We start from the raw sequence: 19,688 nt of genomic DNA, 5'->3' as shown, positions 1-19,688 counted from the left end.
GATGTTGGGCCTTCAAAAACTGTAAGTGGATCTTCGGGGGTTAGTGTTGTTTTTTTTTAAGGGTTTATTGGGTGGGTTTTATTTTTAGCTTAGCGTTTGGGCAGAAAAAGAGCTAAATGCCCTTTTAAGGGCAATACCCATCCAAATGCCCTTTTCAGGCCAATGGGGAGCTTAAGTTTTTTAGTTAGGATTTTAATTGGGGGGTTGATTGTGTGGGTGGTGGGTTTTACTGTTGGGGGTTGTTTGTATTTTTTTTGTACAGGTAAAAGAGCTGATTTCTTTGGGTCAATGCCCCGCAAAAGGCCCTTTTAAGGGCTATTGGTAGTTTAGTTTAGGCTAGGGTTTTTTTTTATTTTGGGGGGGCTTTTTTATTTTGATAGGGCTATTAAATTAGAAGTAATTAGTTTAAATATCTGACAATTTATTTTTTTATTTTGTGTAATTTAGTGTTTGTTTTTGTAATTTAGTTAATTGCATTTATATTATGTAATTTATTTGGTGTTAGTGTAACTCAGGTTATGTTTTATTTTACAGGTAAATTTGTATTTATTTTAGCTAGGTAGTTAGTAAATAGTTAAAGGGACAGTCAAGTCCAAAAAAAACTTTCATGTTTCAAATAGGGCATGTAATTTTAAACAACTTTCCAATTTACTTTTATCACCAATTTTGCTTTGTTCTTTTGGTATTCTTAGTTGAAAACTAGACCTAGGAAGGCTCATATGATAATTTCTAAGCCCTTGAATGCCGCCTCTAATCACATGCTTTGTATTTGCTTTTCACAGCAGGGGAGAGCTAGTTCAGGTAAACCCTATAGATAACATTGTAAGCATGCCCGTGGATTGTGGCAGACACTGCACTAATTTGCTAAAATGAAAGTCAATAGATAATAAATAAAATGTCATGTGATCAGGGGTTTGTCAGAAGATGCTTAGATACAAGTTAATCACAGAGGTAAAAAGTGTATTATTATAACTGTGTTGGTTATGCAAAACTGGGGAATGGGTAATAAAGGGATTATCTATCTTTTAAAACAACAACAATTCTGGTGTTGACTGTCCCTTTAATAGCTATTTACTAACTATTCTACTTAGTTGAAATAAATACAAACTTACCTGTGAAATAAAAATAAAACCTAAGATAGATACAATGTAACTATTAGTTATATTGTAGCTAGTTTAGGGTTTATTTTATTGGTATTTAGTCTTAAATAGGTATTATTTAGGTAATAATAGTAGGATTAATAAGTGTAGGTAGGTGGCGGCGACATTGGGGCGGCAGATTAGGGGTTAATAAGTGTAGATAGGTGGCGGCAGATTAGGGATTAATAATTGTAATGTAGGTGTCGGCGATGTCGGGGCGGCAGATTAGGGGTTAATAAGTGTAATGTAGGTGGCGGTGACATTGGGGCAGCATATTAGGGGTTAATAACTGTAATGTAGGTGGCGGCGGTAGCGGTAGGTAAGGGGTTAATAAGTGTAATGTAGGTGTTGGCGATGTTGGGGCAGCAGATTAGGGGTGTTTAGACTCTGGGTTTATGTTAGGGTGTTAGGTGTAAACATAAATTTAGTTTCCCCATAGGAATCAATGGGGCTGCGTTACAGAGCTTTACGCTGCTTTATTGCAGGTGTTAGGCTTTTTTTCAGCCGTCTCTCCCCATTGATGTCTATGGGGAAATCGTGCACGAGCACATAAAAGCAGCTCAAAGCAGCGCTGGTATTGGAGTGCGGTATGGAGCTCAATTTTGCTTTACATATTGCCTAATAACGGCAGGTTTATGAAAACCTGTAATACCAGCGCGGTAGGTGAGCGGTGACAATAACTTGCAAGTTAGCACCGCGCCGCTCATAACGCAAAACTCGTAATCTAGCCATAATTTAGGAAAAGACAGCAATGAAACAAATGTTTTGAACCGTTTGAGCTGTGTCACTATTTTTCCTTTTGAAAATCTGGTCACCTGGTCATAATGAGAACGAACCTATACAACTCATGCCCACATTACACAGTTACTCTATTTATGATATTACAATCGTATTTATCCGTTATGGTGTATTGCAATAGTCACGTTTCCTTCTTATGAACACGTATACAGTTTAAGTTTAAGCCTGTAAGCATTAAATTAGAGGAAAAATCCAACACAAAACGAGAAGCTAATTAAAGCTGGCATCGTACAAGTAAACTTGGACTTGATTTTGGCCTAAACACAGAATCCAGGGCATGAACAGTCCCCTAGGCAACCTAAGAAAATAATCACGTGACAACCGTGGCAGCATCTCATTGGTAAAGCTGACTCCTACTCCAGATTGCCTCGCCTACCAAAATGTGGGCGCGGGTAGCTGCAGCCCAACCACCTGATTAGTAAGAAGTGCTGTCTATATTGCCCCGCCCATTCAATGACGTTTTTGCCCGCGCACCAATGATCGGCTGCCACACTGCGGCTCCGGGACTGGCCTTGGGTACTTCCGGCAGGTTTTTCTTTCCCCGGCTTCCCTCGTTCTGCTGGACCCGCAGTGCTGTTGTGACGCATAGACCGGAGCCAGCATCCCAAGTGAGAGCGGTAACAAGAACCCGCCATGGCCCGAAATCTACTCTGTGTTTTCTTCCTTCTTGGCATAGCCGCCGTTTGGGCCTCAGACGTTCTGGATCTTACAGACGACAACTTTGAAACCGTCGTACCGCAGCACAGCATCCTGCTTGTCGAATTCTTTGCGCCATGGTACGTATATGGGGGTGGCTCTTCTCTATAACGCGGTCTGCGTGCAGGGCTTATGTTGTACCGCGGACGTGGGCTCACTAATGCTTATTGACCATGAACGGTGCTTTCACTTTCTATTTTTGTTTCATGTGAAAATGCAATTGTTTGCTGTGTTACCAACTACAACAGGTTCACGCTTTCATCTACCTAAATCCAATTATACGTTCATTCCAATTGGCTAATCCATTTTATTTTTAGGTATGCAGGTGCATCCATACTCTAGTAGAGGAACACTATTTTCGGGTTCCGCCTTTTGTTGTTGTTGGCTTTATCCTGCCCTTCTTTAAACAATGATTTTGCTAACTGATATTTTATGGACAGTATAGATGTATGATGTAGTACCACAATGGGTTGGTAACCTTGTTGCAAAATGTGTCTACAGATGTGTGGTGGTGGTGGTGGAGTAAAGCCTGTGGCAAAAATTGATCCTTTATAACCCTAATATGTATGTCCTATTGCACATGACTATCAGAATTCCAAAATATTACAGCCATCACAGTATTCTACCTTCATGTGTGGGTTTTATACTAAAGATGTTGTATGACTAATGTAGGAAACAAAGCATTTACTATTGGATCAATCTATGCCTGATTAACTTTACTCATACATTTGAGTAATTGTAGCTGCACTTTGCCTTTTGTGCATTGCTTAATTAAATTTTGTAGAACATTTCAATATAAATGTTCAATTAATATGTATCCACATTTTTATTGGCTTGCTACACAATGCATTGCTTTTGGCAAATCTGCACATGTGTAGAATGTGTATGCAAAGTAGCTGTGTACTTTTACAGTATTTTGTATTGTCCTAAAAGTTACTATGAATCTAAAAACCATGAAGCATACATTGGATAAACTGACCATTCAGCCCCTAGTGACATAATGTTAGATTCCTAATGACACTGGATGCTGTATCTTAATTATCACTAATAAAAGCCATGGCTTTTTTAGTAACCTGTTTTGCTGGAATCTCCCCTTTTTAAGTGTTCGAAACACTTGTTTTTTTTGTTTCTAATCTCTTTTTCTGGGGGTAGTTTAATGCTTAGATTTTGAAGCAATACAATTTCTAATTGCCAAAGTGATGATTTTATTAATGCTAGAGAATTGTTCATGTCTTGTCACCTGGACACTAGCAGCAGTTTGGGATTTCGCTTTTCTACTTTAGTTTGGAGGAATAATAATCTTTACCCACTCTTGTTTAAGAAGTTTCTTTATCCTATTTTTAATGGCAAAATAAGGGTGCACAGTTTGGCACACTGTCATGATCTGAACACTTTGAGTCAGCTTGATTGAGTTTGTATGTTGATTATTAGTCTGGTTTGTCACAGTTTCTCATTGTCAGTGTAAGTCTATTTCCTTTTTAGTAGAGACTTGTAGTTCTGACTAGTCATTCTCTCATTGCTTTACTATTCAGTAAGTTAAAGCAGTAAACTATTGTTCCCATCAGTCCAAGCACTGCAGTAGTCTGTTAAATTGTGGGTGTATCTTGTTCTGCTGGCTGCTTCTCATTTGCTCTTCTGGTTTTGGTGGCCTCTTTGTATTGGCTAGAAATGACTCAACCCACTCTTTTTTTTTTTCCCGGAAGCATTCATTAAAAGCTACCTTTGTGGTTTCTTGTAACTTTCAGTTAAAGGGAAACTGGTGATTAGCATCTTATCATAATCGAGAATCTTGACTGCAAATGTGGCACTTCTTGATAGTAAAAAATAAAGTGTACACTGCCTGCTTCACTTCAAATATGCTTCTTTTTATATTAGAAATGGGTAGCATGTTCTATATTTCTGAGATTCCTTTACATTGTTACAATTTTTGTAACTGGATGTGACCATCCGAATGCGAAGAGGTGTCTGCACATGTGATAATGCTTAACATTTTATTATAGGTGTGGACATTGCAAGAAACTTGCACCTGAATATGAAAGTGCTGCCACAAGATTAAAAGGAACACTGTCACTGGCCAAGGTGAGATGGCTTTTATTGCTTATCTTAGTTTTACTTGCGCACACACTTACTACTTATGGAGGATGATTTGTAAGAAATTAAACAATTGATGTTTTATGAACTGTAAAATATAGAGCCAACCCTCAGGCTTTCTTACTCTTCGTCCTATACTAACCTAAATGTCTATGAAGAATATATACTAAAGTTGATCATAAAGTGCACCCTCGTCTGTAAGACCTCATGAAGAAGGAAACAAACATGCAGATTTTTATAATTCTACATAGATTAACTTGCCCTTTGCTGCCCACCAATAAAGCAGTGGGAGATATAATTGACTGACCAGTTATTTTTTAAAGGGACATGCAACCCCAAATGTTTGTTTTAGAGTATGCAATTTTAAATCAAATTTCTATTTTTTTTCCCATTACATTTTCTTTGTTCTCTTGGTATTTTTTGTTGAAAAGCAGGACTGTAAACTTAGGACCGTGCACGTGTCTGGAGCACAATATGGCAACAGTTTTGCAATAATATCAATTTGCAAGAGCAATAGATGGCAGCACTATTTCCTGCCATGTAGTGCTGCAGACACTCGCCTAGATATCTTTTCAACAATGAATACAATGGAAGCAAAGCCAATTTGATAATAGAAGTTAACTGGAAACTATCTAAAAATGGTATGCTCTCAATCACAAGAGAACTTTTGGGTTTCATATCCCTTTAATGCCCAGTTACACTCCCTCTTACATGAGACATTTTTTAGATTTTTCTGTTCTTACAAAACCTGTATTTTGTATGTAAACTATATTGCAGTTCAGTGCTTTATCTGAGATGTAATCTGCATGTATTATACAATACTCTAAAAATGCCATTGTTCCTTACAGGTTGATTGTACTGCAAATTCTAACACCTGTAACAAATATGGGGTCAGTGGATACCCTACACTAAAAATATTTAGAAACGGAGAAGAATCTGGTTCATATGATGGTCCAAGATCTGCTGGTAAGATATGGCATTTTTCCCAACAGTAAATCTTGGCTGGGTAGGGACAGTGTTATAACTATTTATTACTAAATGTTACTTAAAGGGACAGTCTACACCAGATTTTTTTTTGTTTTTGTTTTAGAAGATAATCGCTTTTTTTATTACACATTTCCCAGTTTTGAACAGCCAACATGGTTATATTATACTTTTTTACCTTGTATCTAAGCCTCTTGACAGCCCCATGATTACATGACTTTTTTATATTATCTACTGACTTGCATTTTAGCCAAGTTGTGCTGACTCTTAAATAACTGGCGTGAGCACAGTGTTGTATGGCCCACATGAACTAGCAGTTCTCTGTTGTGGAAAGCAAAAAAAAACGTAAGAGGCTGTCAGTGGTGGCTTAGAAACAGGCAGTTTTTAAATGTTATAAACTATCAATATAACAATGTTGGTTGTGCAAAGCTGGGGAATAGGGAGTAAGGCGCTTATCTTAAACAATAACAATTTGTGTTGACTGCCTTTAAAGGGACATTAAACTGCTAGGCACAACTACTCACTTATTGCATTTCATCTGGTTTGTGTGGCCCTTTAACCTATTAATACAGGAGAACGGATTTATAAAGGTACCAGATACTGAAGCTCTCTTATTTTGTTAACTGGGGCCGCCATGTTGGAGCTCAGGTATTCTCACAGCCTCTGACAGAAGCTGTGCACACTCACATAAAAAAAATAGGTTAACGGTATAATGTGCTGCAGGAACTTTACATTTCTGCTGTGGCTGCATTGCTCTGTAGTGAGGTCTGTTTTATTTTTAAAATATATTTTGTGTAACTGTAAAACTGCTTTAAAGAAAAAAGTAAAGATCACATGATGTATCATGTTCATTATACAGCTGTATATTATAAGACTATTACTGATCTGAGTGTGCACAGCTTATGTCACAAGCTCAATACCTGAGCACCAAAATGGCAGCCCATAGTACAAAGAGTTGAAGCTTCAGTATCTGGCAGCTTTAAAGGACCAGTTTACACAGCAATCACAAGTCTGTTCTTAAAGGAAATACAGTGACTAAAGACTTTAGACCTTTATAGTTAAACTTGCTAACAATACATTTAGTAAATTTTAGCTTTTTATTCCTGCTCATGTGAGTATTATCCAGTGCTGGCACTCCCCCAGGAGAGGGCTGAGCTGTGCTTTAGTGTAGCACGCCCACCCTCCAATCGTAGGCTATATGTAAATTCCTATGTCAAATGTATATTAGAACTTTGCCTGCACAAATCCTCTATTCCTGCTAAACATTAAATACATCGGCTTTAAAAAATTCCTACATGTAATAAATGTCAGCTTTTACTGCAGACATAGTCTCTGTAAGATTGAGACTGGGACAGGAATGATATCTCCAAAACGAGCAAAGAAATAACTTCTGAGCCTGCTTGTAACCTGATTCAGCAAGACTGAAACAAAACAGAAATCATTGATGCTGAGATAATTTCTTCTGTGTTTATGACATGCTCACTACCCAGTCTTGCTGCATCAGGTTACAAGCAGGCTGAGAAGTTTAGCTGAAGTGATTTCTTTGCTTGTTTTGCAGTATGGTTCTGCAGCCAGTCTCATGAATCTTAGAGACTGTCTGCAGTTAAAGCTCTGATATTTGACACGTAGGGATTTTTTAAAGGTGATGTATTTTTATGGTTTAGCAGGTAATACAGGGCATCCACTGTATCTAAGTGTAACAGCTATACAATGTATTGAAATATAGCGTGCACTCAAGTCATCAGGCAGCTTGTTTACAATAGCTTTTGGAGAGGATGTCACATGTGCAATGCACTGAGGGGGGAGTAACAGCAGACTGGCCGCACGGCCAGAAAATATTCTAAGGGGTTTAGGCAATTTAACTGGTAAACAGACATTTCAAAAAAATATTTCTAAATACAGAGCATGATTAAAACAATGTTCAGCACCACTATTCTCAACTATTCCTGCTATTGTGTTTAAAAACTGAAAACTTTTTTGGGTAAACTGTCCCTTTTTAAGCTTTTAAAACAGAAGAAATTAAGAGCTACAAGCATGGTATTGAAGACAATATCATAGTGAGTAGTTAATCTTTTGTAGTTGTGCATAGCAGTTTAATGTCCCTTTGAGTCATCTGAAGCACAGGTTAATTGCATTATTTAACATGCATTGTTTTAATGATTTGTGTAACAAACATTGCGGATATATAAAAAAAAAAATTTCTTCTCTCTCTCCCTAAAGATGGCATAGTCAGTACAATGAAGAAACAGGCTGGGCCTGCATCAGTTGATCTCCGATCTGTAGCGGAGTTTGAGAAATACATAGCAGATAAGGAGGCTTCTGTGGTTGGTAAGTAATTTCTACTACCCCCCCCCCTTTGTTTTTATATTAACCAAGAAAGAGGGCCCCATGTACTAAGCCGGGGGCTGGCAAATTCCCATCTTGAGAAACTGTCTGCCTGGCTTCGCAATGAAGATCAGACACTGTCTGGTGCCTGAATGTATCATGAAACACTTGTGTGTAATGCTGTCCCCTTCTCTTGTGAAGCTGAAGGACCTGTCAGTCACTCGGTACGCACATGGTTGGGGTCATTTTTTATATCCGCCAACTCAGATGGTGGGGAGGGTAAGAAGCACGGCCAATTGACTGCTTTTTACATTGTGAAAAAAGCAGCCTTGTATGTGCATGCCTGCTCCACATGGGCTCAACAGCAGCATATGCTGCTTAGTAGGAGACAATAGGGTGTCTGTGTTTGGGAGTGCACTGACGCTGTAAGGCTTGAGGGGGTGGAGATCCCCGGTCCTCCGCCACGGCCCAATGGAGAGAGTGAACGTGTAGCGAAATCAGCTGTCCTGCTATGCTGCCCAGGACAAGTCCGCCAACGAATCCAGATAGATACGTACACTCCAAAGGTAGGCGCACTGCAATAACCAGCTGTAGAATCACGGAATAGGTAAAATTCAACTTTATTCAAATGCACACCGTAAAACCATAGATGGGTTCACCAGCCCAGTATAAGCTCACAGGTAAAAACACCAGGCGTGTCAGGAAACAACGTGTTTCGTGAGCATGTTCACTGCATAGGGAGTGACCTGTGCACACCTCCATTTATGCCACAAATTTTTAAAGACACAGTATACTTATATGTGACATTAATGTGTTGAACACTTAACAGAAAAAACTGGCTAGAGCAACTTTTTTTTTATTTTTATCTAGTACATTATAATGCATTGTAGCTATATATAATATAGTTCACAGTTGATAGAATATGTATAGTTAATATTCATGTGCTTGATACAGTTGACATGGCAATTTATTGTTAAAGTTCAAAGTTTAATTTGCTGCCTATAACAAATATCTAACCTAAAGGACAGAAAAAGAAATACTGTCTGTGAATTAAACAAATGTATGACCTCCATTTATACCTACAGTTTTAAAGATACCGTATATACATATGTAGCATCAGTAATTCATATTAGTGGGTAAACTGACTACTGAGACCTTTATTAAAGGGACAGTCTAGTATAAATTAAACTTTCATTATTCAGATAGGACTTTTAATTTACTTTTATCAAATTTGCTTTTTTCTCTTGGTATTCTTAGTTTAAACTAAACATAGGTAGGCTCATATGCTAATTTCTAAGCCTTTGAGGGCTGCCCCTTATCACATGCTTTTTAAATCTCTTTTCAACACAGAGACATAAAGTACACGTGGGCCATATAGATAACACTGTGTTCAGGCACAGGGGTCTATTTAAGATTTAGCACAAAACAATGCTAAATTTAAGACAATATATAATAAACAGTCAGTCATGTGATCAGGGGGCTGGAAGAAGGTTCCTAGATATAAGGTAATCACAAAGGTAAAAAGTACATTAATATAACTGTTGGTTGTGCAAAACTGGGGAATGAATTAAAGGGATTATTTATCTTTTAAAACAATAACAATTCTATGGTTGACTGTCCCTTTAAGTCTGTCTAGACACTACATTACAGCTTAGCATAGTAAAATTAATGTTTGATTTTTACTCCTGTAAATGTTACTTTTGTGCATAGTATGTCTATTTAATTGTTATAGTAGTAACTTGCCACTGAGTACAAAATAATATCTATCCTAGAAACAAGATAAGAAAAGTATCTATAGGCTAAAAACCAGTAACCCACAGGGACTAAATATGAGAAGGGATCTAGATCTATTCACTTGGATATCATATCTAAATATATAGGTTCTATAGACATAGCTTTCTACAGACCATTAGTAAGGTACTGTGGTTTTAGCCTTTATTCTCTAAGACTAAAACTTATAATAATAAACAACTATGATAAATACTAATATTTAGCCCATAGACTAGTACCTCACTTACTGCATATAAATGTGTTATCCACATTGAGGTTATGGTTTTTTGTTTTGTTTTTTTTAAATACATAGATACTTTTCTTATTTTGTTTGTAGGATAGATATTATTTTGTACTCAGTGGCAAGTTACTACTATAACAATTAAATAAAGAGATACTTTGCACAAAAGTAACATTTACATGAGTAAAAATCAAACATTAATTTTACTATGCTAAGCTGTAATGTAGTGTCTAGAGACTTAATAAGGTCTCAGTAGTCGGTTTACCCACTAATATATGAATTACTAATGCTACATATGTATATACTGTATCTTTAAAACTAGGTATAAATGGAGGTCATACATATTGAGGGTATACATTTATTTAATTCAGACAGTATTTCTTCTATCCTTTAGGTTAGATATTTGTTATTGGCAGCAATTTAAACTTTAACGATAAATTGCAATGTCAAGTATCAAGCACATGAGTATTAACGATACATATTCTATCAACTCTGAACTATATTATATATAGCTACAGTGCATTATAATGTACTATACAGATAACAGAAAAAAAGTGGCTAGAGTAACATTTTTTTTATCTAAGTGTTCAACACAGTCACATATGTATACTGTGTCTTTAAAAATTTGTGGCATAACTGGAGGTGTGCACAGGTCACTCCCTATGCAGTGAACAAGTGAGCATGCTCACAAAACGCGTCTGCGTTTCCTGACACACCTGGTGTTTTTACCTGTGAGCTTATACTGGGCTGGTGAACCCATCTATGGTTTTATGTTGTGCATTTGAATAAAGCTGTCTTTTACCTATTCCGTGATTCTACAGCTGGTTATTGCAGTACGCCTACCTTTGGAGTGTATGCTGCCTAGTACATTGAGCCCAGTGTGTGTAACTTTAAAATTCAGTTTTTAAAGTCTGTAATCTTTTGATAGTTTATATAAAAAATACATTTTCTTTCCTAAAGGTTTCTTCCGGGAACTGTATGGCACAGCACACTCAGAGTTTATGAAGGCTGCCAACAGTCTTAGAGAGAACTACAGATTTGCTCATACAGATGAGAATGAATTGGTTGACAAGTATGATTCTAATGGCGAGTACGTATTTTTTGTTCTAATAACATCCATATCCATAAATTAAAGTGGCCTTTTCTCAATATGGAACTGTAGCATTCTTATGCTTAAACATTTTTGTGTTTTCATTCCAGGGGTATAGTTTTGTTCCGTCCTCCACGTCTTGCAAACAAATTTGAAGATATTTCTGTTGCTTTTCCTGCTGATGAGAAAATAACCAGCAGCAAAATTAAGAAGTTTATCCAAGATAACATGTGAGTATTGCATCTGTAACAATACGTTTTAAATTGAAATGTAGTTTAAGGCTTGGATGTGCTGATGCACAGTTCTTTTGGAATGGTTTTTAAATAATTTTGTTCTCATTCAGTTTTGGCATCTGTCCTCACATGACTGCAGACAACAGAGAATTGATTCAAGGAAAGGACTTGCTTGTGGCCTATTACGATGTTGATTATGATAAGAATGCCAAGGGTTCCAACTACTGGAGAAACAGGTAATTAGAGAATGGAAATATGTGACGTTATTCAGTAAGTAGCTACTGTAGAGCTTTTATTTTAGCATGGGTCTTAAAGGGACAGTAAAAATCTCAATATTTTAATATAAAATGTTATTTATAATTAAACAGCGATGCAGTTTATTTTCATTATTTTGCCCTCTTCATGAAAATTGAGGGTTGAAATGCTCCCTGCTGACTTCTCATGGTTAACTGTTAAATATGTGTCCCTAATTGGCCCAATCTTGTTTAACTGTGGCTAGCCTTTTTTGTCTGCAGACTAAAATCTAAATTGGCTTCTCCATGTAATGCAAATGGGAGATGGAGTTTAATACCCTATTTACAGCAATTTTTGTTTAAAAATGTTCTATAGCAACATAACAGATACCTTATGATTACAAAGGGTTTTACTGTCCATTTAAATATTTCCGTCTAAAAAACCCTCTTTCTGGTGAATATAAGGTCCCTTCCTGCCTCATGCAGTATTTTTAAAAAGCAGTAAAGACTAGACTCATCTGAGTGCTAAGAACTAAAATATGTATATTGTAGTATAATTTTAACCCCTTAATGACAGCAGTCTCTTGCTGTGAGACCGTCCTACAGCTTGATCACTCTCAGGAGTGAGACATGTTGTAATACGTCACGCTATTACAGGGCCTAAAACACCTTATGGACATACAACGTGCCGGGTACATCTGTTAAGGGGTTTATTTCAGTTTACCTTTTCTTAAATGGACATAAAACATTAAAATATAATTGCCCTTAGCTTTAAGTCTATTACCTTCTAAATACATTAGCCCAAGTTTGCTGAGCAAAAAACGCAGTGGAAGCGTTTAAAAAAAGTATTTTATACTTGCCCAAAAGAGTATCTTCTGTCTGCCTACGAATCAGAAGTTTTTTTTTTTCCAATACTTGCGGTCATTGCCCCTGCAGCCAACAGTGGAGCGAGCTCGCGTTCCCTCTCCACATGCGCATTCAACAGCCATATACACATGATCCCAATGCTTCATCGTGCATTAAGATTCTGTGTTTCAGATTTAGCATGCACAGAGGATGTGGAAATGTGTGCTCTGGATTGGAAAATATGGGCGTTTCACAATACATGATTGACAGAACCTCCCTGAAGAAAAAATATCGGGCTGCATGGGTGTATAGTGGACGGCAAATTCTTTTTTTTTTTTTTTTTTTTTTTTTAAACTCTTCCATAGCGCTTATGCTCTGCAAAGTAAGGTCACTAATTAATTGCTTGAATAGCCATACTTTAATGATTTTAGTTTAACATTTACAGTCCCTTTAACCTTGTGCAACTACCTGAAAAACAAAAGTAAAATACATGGGTGTGGCAGAATGAGAGAAGCTTGAGACCACGCATAAATACATGATGCAGAACCGTCCTGAAGTGTGCTATAATGTAGACCGTTATACATACCCTTTTGAAAATGGAAATATTGTACTGTCACATGCACGTAATTAACTTGACTAAGCTCGCACGTCGGCCTGCAGGGTGATGCGTAACACTCTGTTTCTATATAGAGGGCAGGAAAAAATGCTGTCATACATAGCTTACAATGTTTTTTTTTTTGTATACTCCACCCCAATCCCCCCCTAACTATTTTAATGTAACTATAGTGAGCTAAGATGAGGGTATTTTAAAAGTTCATTGTGTGGTTTTTGTTTTATTTTTCGAAGAGTGGAAGGGAGAGCCTTTTCTCATGCTTGTGTCCCTGTAAGCAAGCAGAACTGTGGGAATTCATTTTTTTTTTTTTTTTACTAGGTCTATATCAATGTACAATATTTTTCCCTCAATGTTACCTTTTGATGCTTTCTTGTGAATCAGTTTAAAAAAATTTGTTTCAGAGTTATGATGATTGCGAAGAAGTTCCTGGATGCTGGACACAAGTTAAATTTTGCAATTGCTAACCGTAAAGACTTTGGCCATGAAGTTTCTGAATTTGGTTTGGATGCCAGTACCGGTGAAATTCCTGTTGTTGGAATTAAGAATGCTAAAGGCGAGAAATACACCATGCATGAAGAATTTTCGTAAGATTTTTTTTTTTTTTTTTTTTTTTGTGTGTGTGTTTTAAGTGTTGTGCATATTCTGTTTTTAGTCTACAAAATGCCTAATTCGGTGTTATTTTTCTGTGACAGCCGTGATGGAAAAGCTTTGGAACGATTCCTTCAGGATTACTTTGATGGTAAACTAAAGAGATACTTGAAATCTGAGCCTATTCCTGAAGATAATGATGGCCCTGTCAAGGTACGTCCGATATTAACACACACTTAGAAGCTGGATCTTCTGCTTTTAGTTTTTAACAAACTCTTACCCAATCAACTATTTGCAAAGCAGGGCTGTGTAACTAGTGCTGCTGATTGGGTAAGCAGCTGTTTCCCACTCAGGTGGGTCCCAAGCTGTACTTTAAAGGGACAGTTTACTATAAAATTATTTTTCCCTTAATGTGTTTCCAATTTTTTTTTTTGTATTTTTTTTTTTTTTTTGTACCAGCTGCAGAGTATAAAATGTATGAGATTTGCTTTTTAAGGCTTTTTGTGTTTTGAAGTCACAACCTAATAAAATGTGTTTAGCTTGTAGTTATAAGATCTCAATACTTTTATCACAGTGTACATATACCTGCTTCTTATATCTGTCCATAAATCAATCACCAATACTTGGAGAGAACAATGGAAAATTAACATTGTATTACCTTAACTCTTCTATAACCCACTGGGAGTGTAATTTCTTCAACTGGCTGTGTTAACACAGCTTGTCGTTTAGGCCAAAAACTTTCAGGATGGGTGGTGGGGATACCACAAGGTGAAAAAAAACTATTTCAAATGCCAATATAAGGGTAATGGAAATACTTGTAAACTATTTAACACTCCAGCAGTTAAAGTTGATCATTGGTGAGCAAATTAAAGGGGAGAACATTTTTGAGTAAACTTTTCCTTTAACTGTGTTAAACCTCTTTGCAGGGGGGTGTAAAGGTCTCTAGTCATACTCTATAGTTGAGAAAGAAAAAATCCCAATTAATTAATCACTCCTTAAGCTGTCCTATGTACACTATTGTGTCCATTTTAACACAAATGTATTAAACAGAATGTAAAATCTGCTTATTGGCTAAACTTTAAGATGGGTGGTCTCCAAAGACAAACTGGTTAACCTTTTTTATTTCATGAAAATACAGTAGATTTACATAATTAATGCGTAACCAATAGCACTTAGTCTGAACTTGAGTTTTTTTTTTTTTTTTTACCAATTTCAGATAGATATATAGATGTGTCTTTTTATATGTATGTGTATTTAATCTCCCTTTGGGGAAAAAGGGGAAACCAGACGTGGACTCCTTGCTCCGTGTGCTTAGAGGAATATGGCTACACCTCACTGGTGAGGCCCAATGAAGGCCAAAACAATAGTCTGGGGTTGCTGTGTTCCTTGCTCAGAGAGGAATTGCCTGGTATTTTGGCGCTGGACTGACTGTAATAGGCGGGATCAGACTGATATACTACAGGAAAGTTCTTCTGTGAAAAGCATTACTGGGCTAAAAGCTGCACCCAGATGCTTAATCGCCATAGAACAGGCTAACAATAATATTGAGCCAGTTGTTCGTTCATGTGAGTGTGCTTCTGTATGTATACAGCCATTAACCAATCACAAATGCATAAATTCTGGGAATTTTTGCACATGCTCAGTAGGAGCTGGTGACTCAGTGTAAATATAAAGACTGCACATTTTTGTTAATGGAAGTAAACTAAAAGGTGGTTTAAAATTGCCTGCTCTATCTGAAATTATAAGTTTAATTTGACCTGAGTGTCCCTTTAAATTGTTCTTTATTTTTACAATCTGCCAACAAAGTGTGAAGTGTCTTAATGCCTAGCTACAAATATTAAGATGAAGTATTTTATGGTGGTGTGCCCGTATGGAGAGGAATCATACATTTCAAGATAAAGTCCTCAGACTAAAATTTGACTTTCTAAAATTGAATAGTTTCACCGTAATGACCAGACCTTATATAATCTCGCCAGAGCATAGAACTTTAGATCCTCAGACCCTAATAAGCGAGGGAAGACGTTTCTGAAAGACTGGTTTCACAGATATTTATTTTCTTTCCATATGCACATGAGAAGTTAATCATAAAGAACCATTTTTAAACTGAAGGTGTTTTTTCCCCCCCCCCTAGGTTCTTGTTGCTGAAAACTTCGATGACATTGTAAATGATGAAAGTAAGGATGTCTTGATTGAGTTTTATGCTCCCTGGTGTGGCCACTGCAAGAACTTGGAGCCTAAATTCAAAGAGCTTGGAGAAAAGGTATGGCCAATTAACAGCGCTATTTGCGAAGCAGGGATGTGTGATTATTGCTGCTGATTAAAGGCACTTGAAAAGCAAAATTATATAGACTATTGTAAAGCTTACCTGCAGTGAATTAAGCAAATGATTTATTATATATCCGCCTTCTCGTAGTATTAATATGAAATCTAAATAGTTTGCAAGCCCTTATTTAAACTAATTATGCAGTCCTATGATTGGTTTTTATCAGGATAGGTATGATTGTGAGCGTGCATCTCCTGTGCATGCTCAATGTTAATTTGCATACATTGTAAACATAGACGTCACAAATTCTCATTCATAACTGGCTAAAATTCACATTATAGAAATATTACCCCTCAAATTTTTTATTTTAACTAACTGTGCTTTGGTTTGCAGCACTATTATAACTTCTAATAGTTCCGTTCCAGATGCGTTGGCCTTAAATAAGTGTTTTTATTGCGCATGCATCTTAGCCCTGAGAGGAAGTGGATGAAAAAACATATGTGCATGTGTTCAGTGGGGGGCACACAATTGCTTTATACATATGTAAATGTTATAATAAACACTTTGCTGTTGGATGCGTTTAAAATAAGTGAGGCGTGGACAAAAATGAGGGCCATCTAAGATAAAGATGAACAAACTGATTAAAATGAGCACATTTGAAACTTAACTTTTTATAAATTATGTGATTTAGCATATTTAAACTATGGGAGAACATTTATTACTAGGGATGCACCGAAATTTGGCCGCAGAAACGTTTCGGCCGAAAATTGCATTTTTGGCTATTTCGGTAAAATTGTGTAGCATATTTCAAATTTGATGCTACCCTAGAGCTGCTGTTTGAGTTCATTTCTTGACTTACTGTTTCTCATATAATAGTTTTCTATGACTATACTTTATTTGGATAATTGGTAAAAAAAAAAAAAAAATTTTAATCTGATTCTGTTACACAACTTAATACAGTATATTGATATTTAATATTGTAAGTAGGGATGCACCAAAATTTGGTCGCAGAAACATTTTGGCCGAAAATGGCAGTTTTTTTGCCTGTTTTGTTTTCTTGGTAAAATTGTGTAGCATATTAAGATATTTTTGTCCAATTTTTTTAGTGTTACTTTCAATAAGTGTGGTTATTTTATTGGCTTGCAGGTTTTAAATTCTGATTCATTCATAAAATAGTCTAATTATGCAAAAAAAAAAAAATTTAAATTTGGAAAAAACTACCGTTTCTGTATCACTATCTATTACATTGTATACTGCTTTTCATGGTCCTTTTAATCTACACAACTGAATTGTATAAATTAAAACATTAAATCAGTTCTAATTTTATTCTGCATAGGGCGAACCACACAAGGCCAATTCACTCCACTCCCTAGAAGTTGGATATTCATTTTCACACTGCTCTAAATACTACCCAGTTCACCACTTAGTCACCCACGCCCATAGTAATGACTATCAAAACCATATCCAGGTTATAAACGTGTTAGTGAATTTATTATTTGTAATTTAAAAAAAAAAATTAATGTAATTACCTGTACTTTTGAAAATCTTCGTAACTTCTGAAGCCTTAAGGAACACAAGTAAAGGCTATACCTTACCTTAAGGTCTATGTTGTATCTAGCAATGAACTTTATCCTAAGGTGTATTTTGCTCTTAGGTGTCCCTAGGTGTTTCTCATTTACTTTTGGTTATTACTATCTTACAAACTAGCCTGGAAAACTGAAACTCCTAACCAAACTCAATGAATCGAAGACAATATACACAATGTATAAAATGTTGTTGTTTGATATATTTTGTATTATATGAAAAATAAAAATATTTTAACTTAATTTTATTCTGCATTCTAATTGTTTTTCATATTTTCTTTAACTAGCTTGCTGAAGATCCAAACATTGTTATTGCCAAGATGGATGCCACAGCCAACGATGTGCCTTCGCCCTATGAAGTTAGAGGGTATGTGTCATGTGTGGTTTTTTTTTTTTTTTTTGTGTGGGCTGTTGGTGTCACATAAGCTACCTGATCCTTTCTATTGAAATAAGCTGCATATTAAAAAAATTATTCCTCGCCTGTTTCCGATAAAATACATAAAGTGGTCTGTAAATATTATTCTAATTAGTATTGTACAGATAAAGTTACTAGAACTTAGTCAAGTCAGACTTTATTAAATAGACTATTTCTGTGCATCAAAAGGGCTGTTAATGTATTGTGTGGTTGTTTTTTAATTGGCAAAATATTTTAACATGTTTAACTTTAGGTTTTATTCTTTCTCACTGCAGATTTCCTACCCTTTACTTTTCACCAGCTGGAAGTAAACAAAGTCCAAAGAAATATGAAGTAAGGACTGGTTTCTGATATTGCATGCAACAACTTTTTAAATCTAAATTGCTAAATCTTAACTTGGTGCAAAGCATTGCCCCATTTGTCAACCAAAGGTTTTGTAGCGCCGCCACAACTGTTTTGTGGCGCCCTTCTGGTGCTTAAAGAACTATGTTCATGCTCCTAAAACATTTTTAACCTTTTGCCGCCGTTATGCCATTGTATTCCATCAAAATGGCGCTGGGCTTTAGCGTAGTTATGACGGAATACGTCATAGCAGCCTACTGCGCTTCCTGGATTTGATCGTGGTCTGGAGGGCGTTCTAGCATTATAGGGACGCCCCCCAGACCCGATCCAATTGATATCTTGTGATTGTGTGCACAACTGTGATTTCAATTTGTCTACATCGGAACAGTTGGTCCGATGTAGACAATTTAACCCCGGCAGGAAAGGGTTAAAGCAATTTTTTTTTTTTTTTTCAAATACAAGGTTTTGTTTTTTGTACTCCTAATGTTGCAAAGGATTGTTAACTTAATCTTTTTTTGTATTTTCTCCACAGGGAGGCAGAGAGGTCAGTGATTTCCTCAGCTTCTTGAAGAAAGAGGCAACAAATCCTCCAGTTGTAAAGGAAGATGAAAAACCTAAGAAGAAAAAGCAGGAGTTGTAACCAATCTGTTCAATGCAGCGTTTTTATATCCACCATAGAGAATGAGCTGCAGGGTGGGACTCATCTTGAAAATATTGGGATCCAAAAGGGGCTAAATGTTTTGGCGGACACATTGTACAGCTGGATTTCAAAATATTTTTTTTTTTATTTTGAAGGGGGACATGTCAATTGAGATTAGATCGCTCTTAGATGCACTGCTGGGAACATACAAGGACTTATAAATGATATTTGGATTGAGGGGCACCACTTTACCATCTTGGTTGGGAGGGGGTTTGTTTCATTTGAGATTCTTTTTTTTTTTTTTTGTTTTGTACATTTGGGAAAAATAAACAATTACCCCCTTCCTTTAATCCTGTGTGACATTTTCTGTAAATTTCTAATTTAAAATGTAAATGTTCATTATAGATTCTGTGTAGAATAACCGACGCACAGTATTCTCCTTTAGTGCCTCATAAAGGAACAATAAAACAATCTGCTGATTGCTCTTCAGCACCTATTACTTTATAGAAACTATATTTTGCTTTTTTCTTCAATATATAACCTTTATATACAATTAGCCTGTTTTTGGGGGGTTTTTTGTTTTCTTTTTTGTCCCCTCCCCTCCATCTTGATATTATCTAGTAATCATTTAGCACTTAAAGGAATAGTAAGGTCAATCAAATTTACATAATTTTCTTAAAATTTTTAATACTGTTAATTTTCAATGGCATCAGCACATATTCTGTGATGGCTATGTTAACAGTACTAAGAGCTTTGTATGCATCAGACTTAAAGGGACATGAAACCCTTTGTGTTTTA

At 36.3% G+C, this 19,688-nt stretch overlaps 1 protein-coding gene across 1 annotated transcript; it reads left to right on the top strand.

Annotated features, from left to right (window-relative positions):
- The first annotated feature begins 2,449 nt into the window (after positions 1-2,449).
- On the top strand, positions 2,450-19,240 carry PDIA3 (protein disulfide isomerase family A member 3). The gene is made up of 13 exons (XM_053717725.1): positions 2,450-2,713; positions 4,634-4,712; positions 5,573-5,690; positions 7,929-8,036; positions 11,005-11,134; positions 11,245-11,364; positions 11,478-11,603; positions 13,461-13,643; positions 13,752-13,860; positions 15,779-15,907; positions 17,781-17,860; positions 18,184-18,241; positions 18,783-19,240. The coding sequence occupies exons 1-13, from the start codon at positions 2,571-2,573 to the stop codon at positions 18,888-18,890; spliced, it is 1,491 nt and encodes a 496-aa protein (XP_053573700.1). The 5' UTR covers positions 2,450-2,570; the 3' UTR covers positions 18,891-19,240.
- The last annotated feature ends 448 nt before the right edge of the window (positions 19,241-19,688 follow it).

Source organism: Bombina bombina, chromosome 6 (genome assembly GCF_027579735.1).
Source record: "Bombina bombina isolate aBomBom1 chromosome 6, aBomBom1.pri, whole genome shotgun sequence".
NCBI lineage: Eukaryota > Metazoa > Chordata > Amphibia > Anura > Bombinatoridae > Bombina > Bombina bombina.
This window is presented reverse-complemented; position numbering and strand designations above follow the sequence as displayed.

Bases quoted from the DNA above. Each gene is read 5' to 3' on its own strand.
- PDIA3 (XM_053717725.1), top strand. From the start codon at position 2,571: ATGGCCCGAAATCTACTCTGTGTTTTCTTCCTTCTTGGCATAGCCGCC. The intron at 4,713-5,572 runs GTGAGATGGCTT...TGTTCCTTACAG, and splicing joins GAACACTGTCACTGGCCAAG to GTTGATTGTACTGCAAATTC. The intron at 13,861-15,778 runs GTACGTCCGATA...CCCCCCCCCTAG, and splicing joins ATAATGATGGCCCTGTCAAG to GTTCTTGTTGCTGAAAACTT.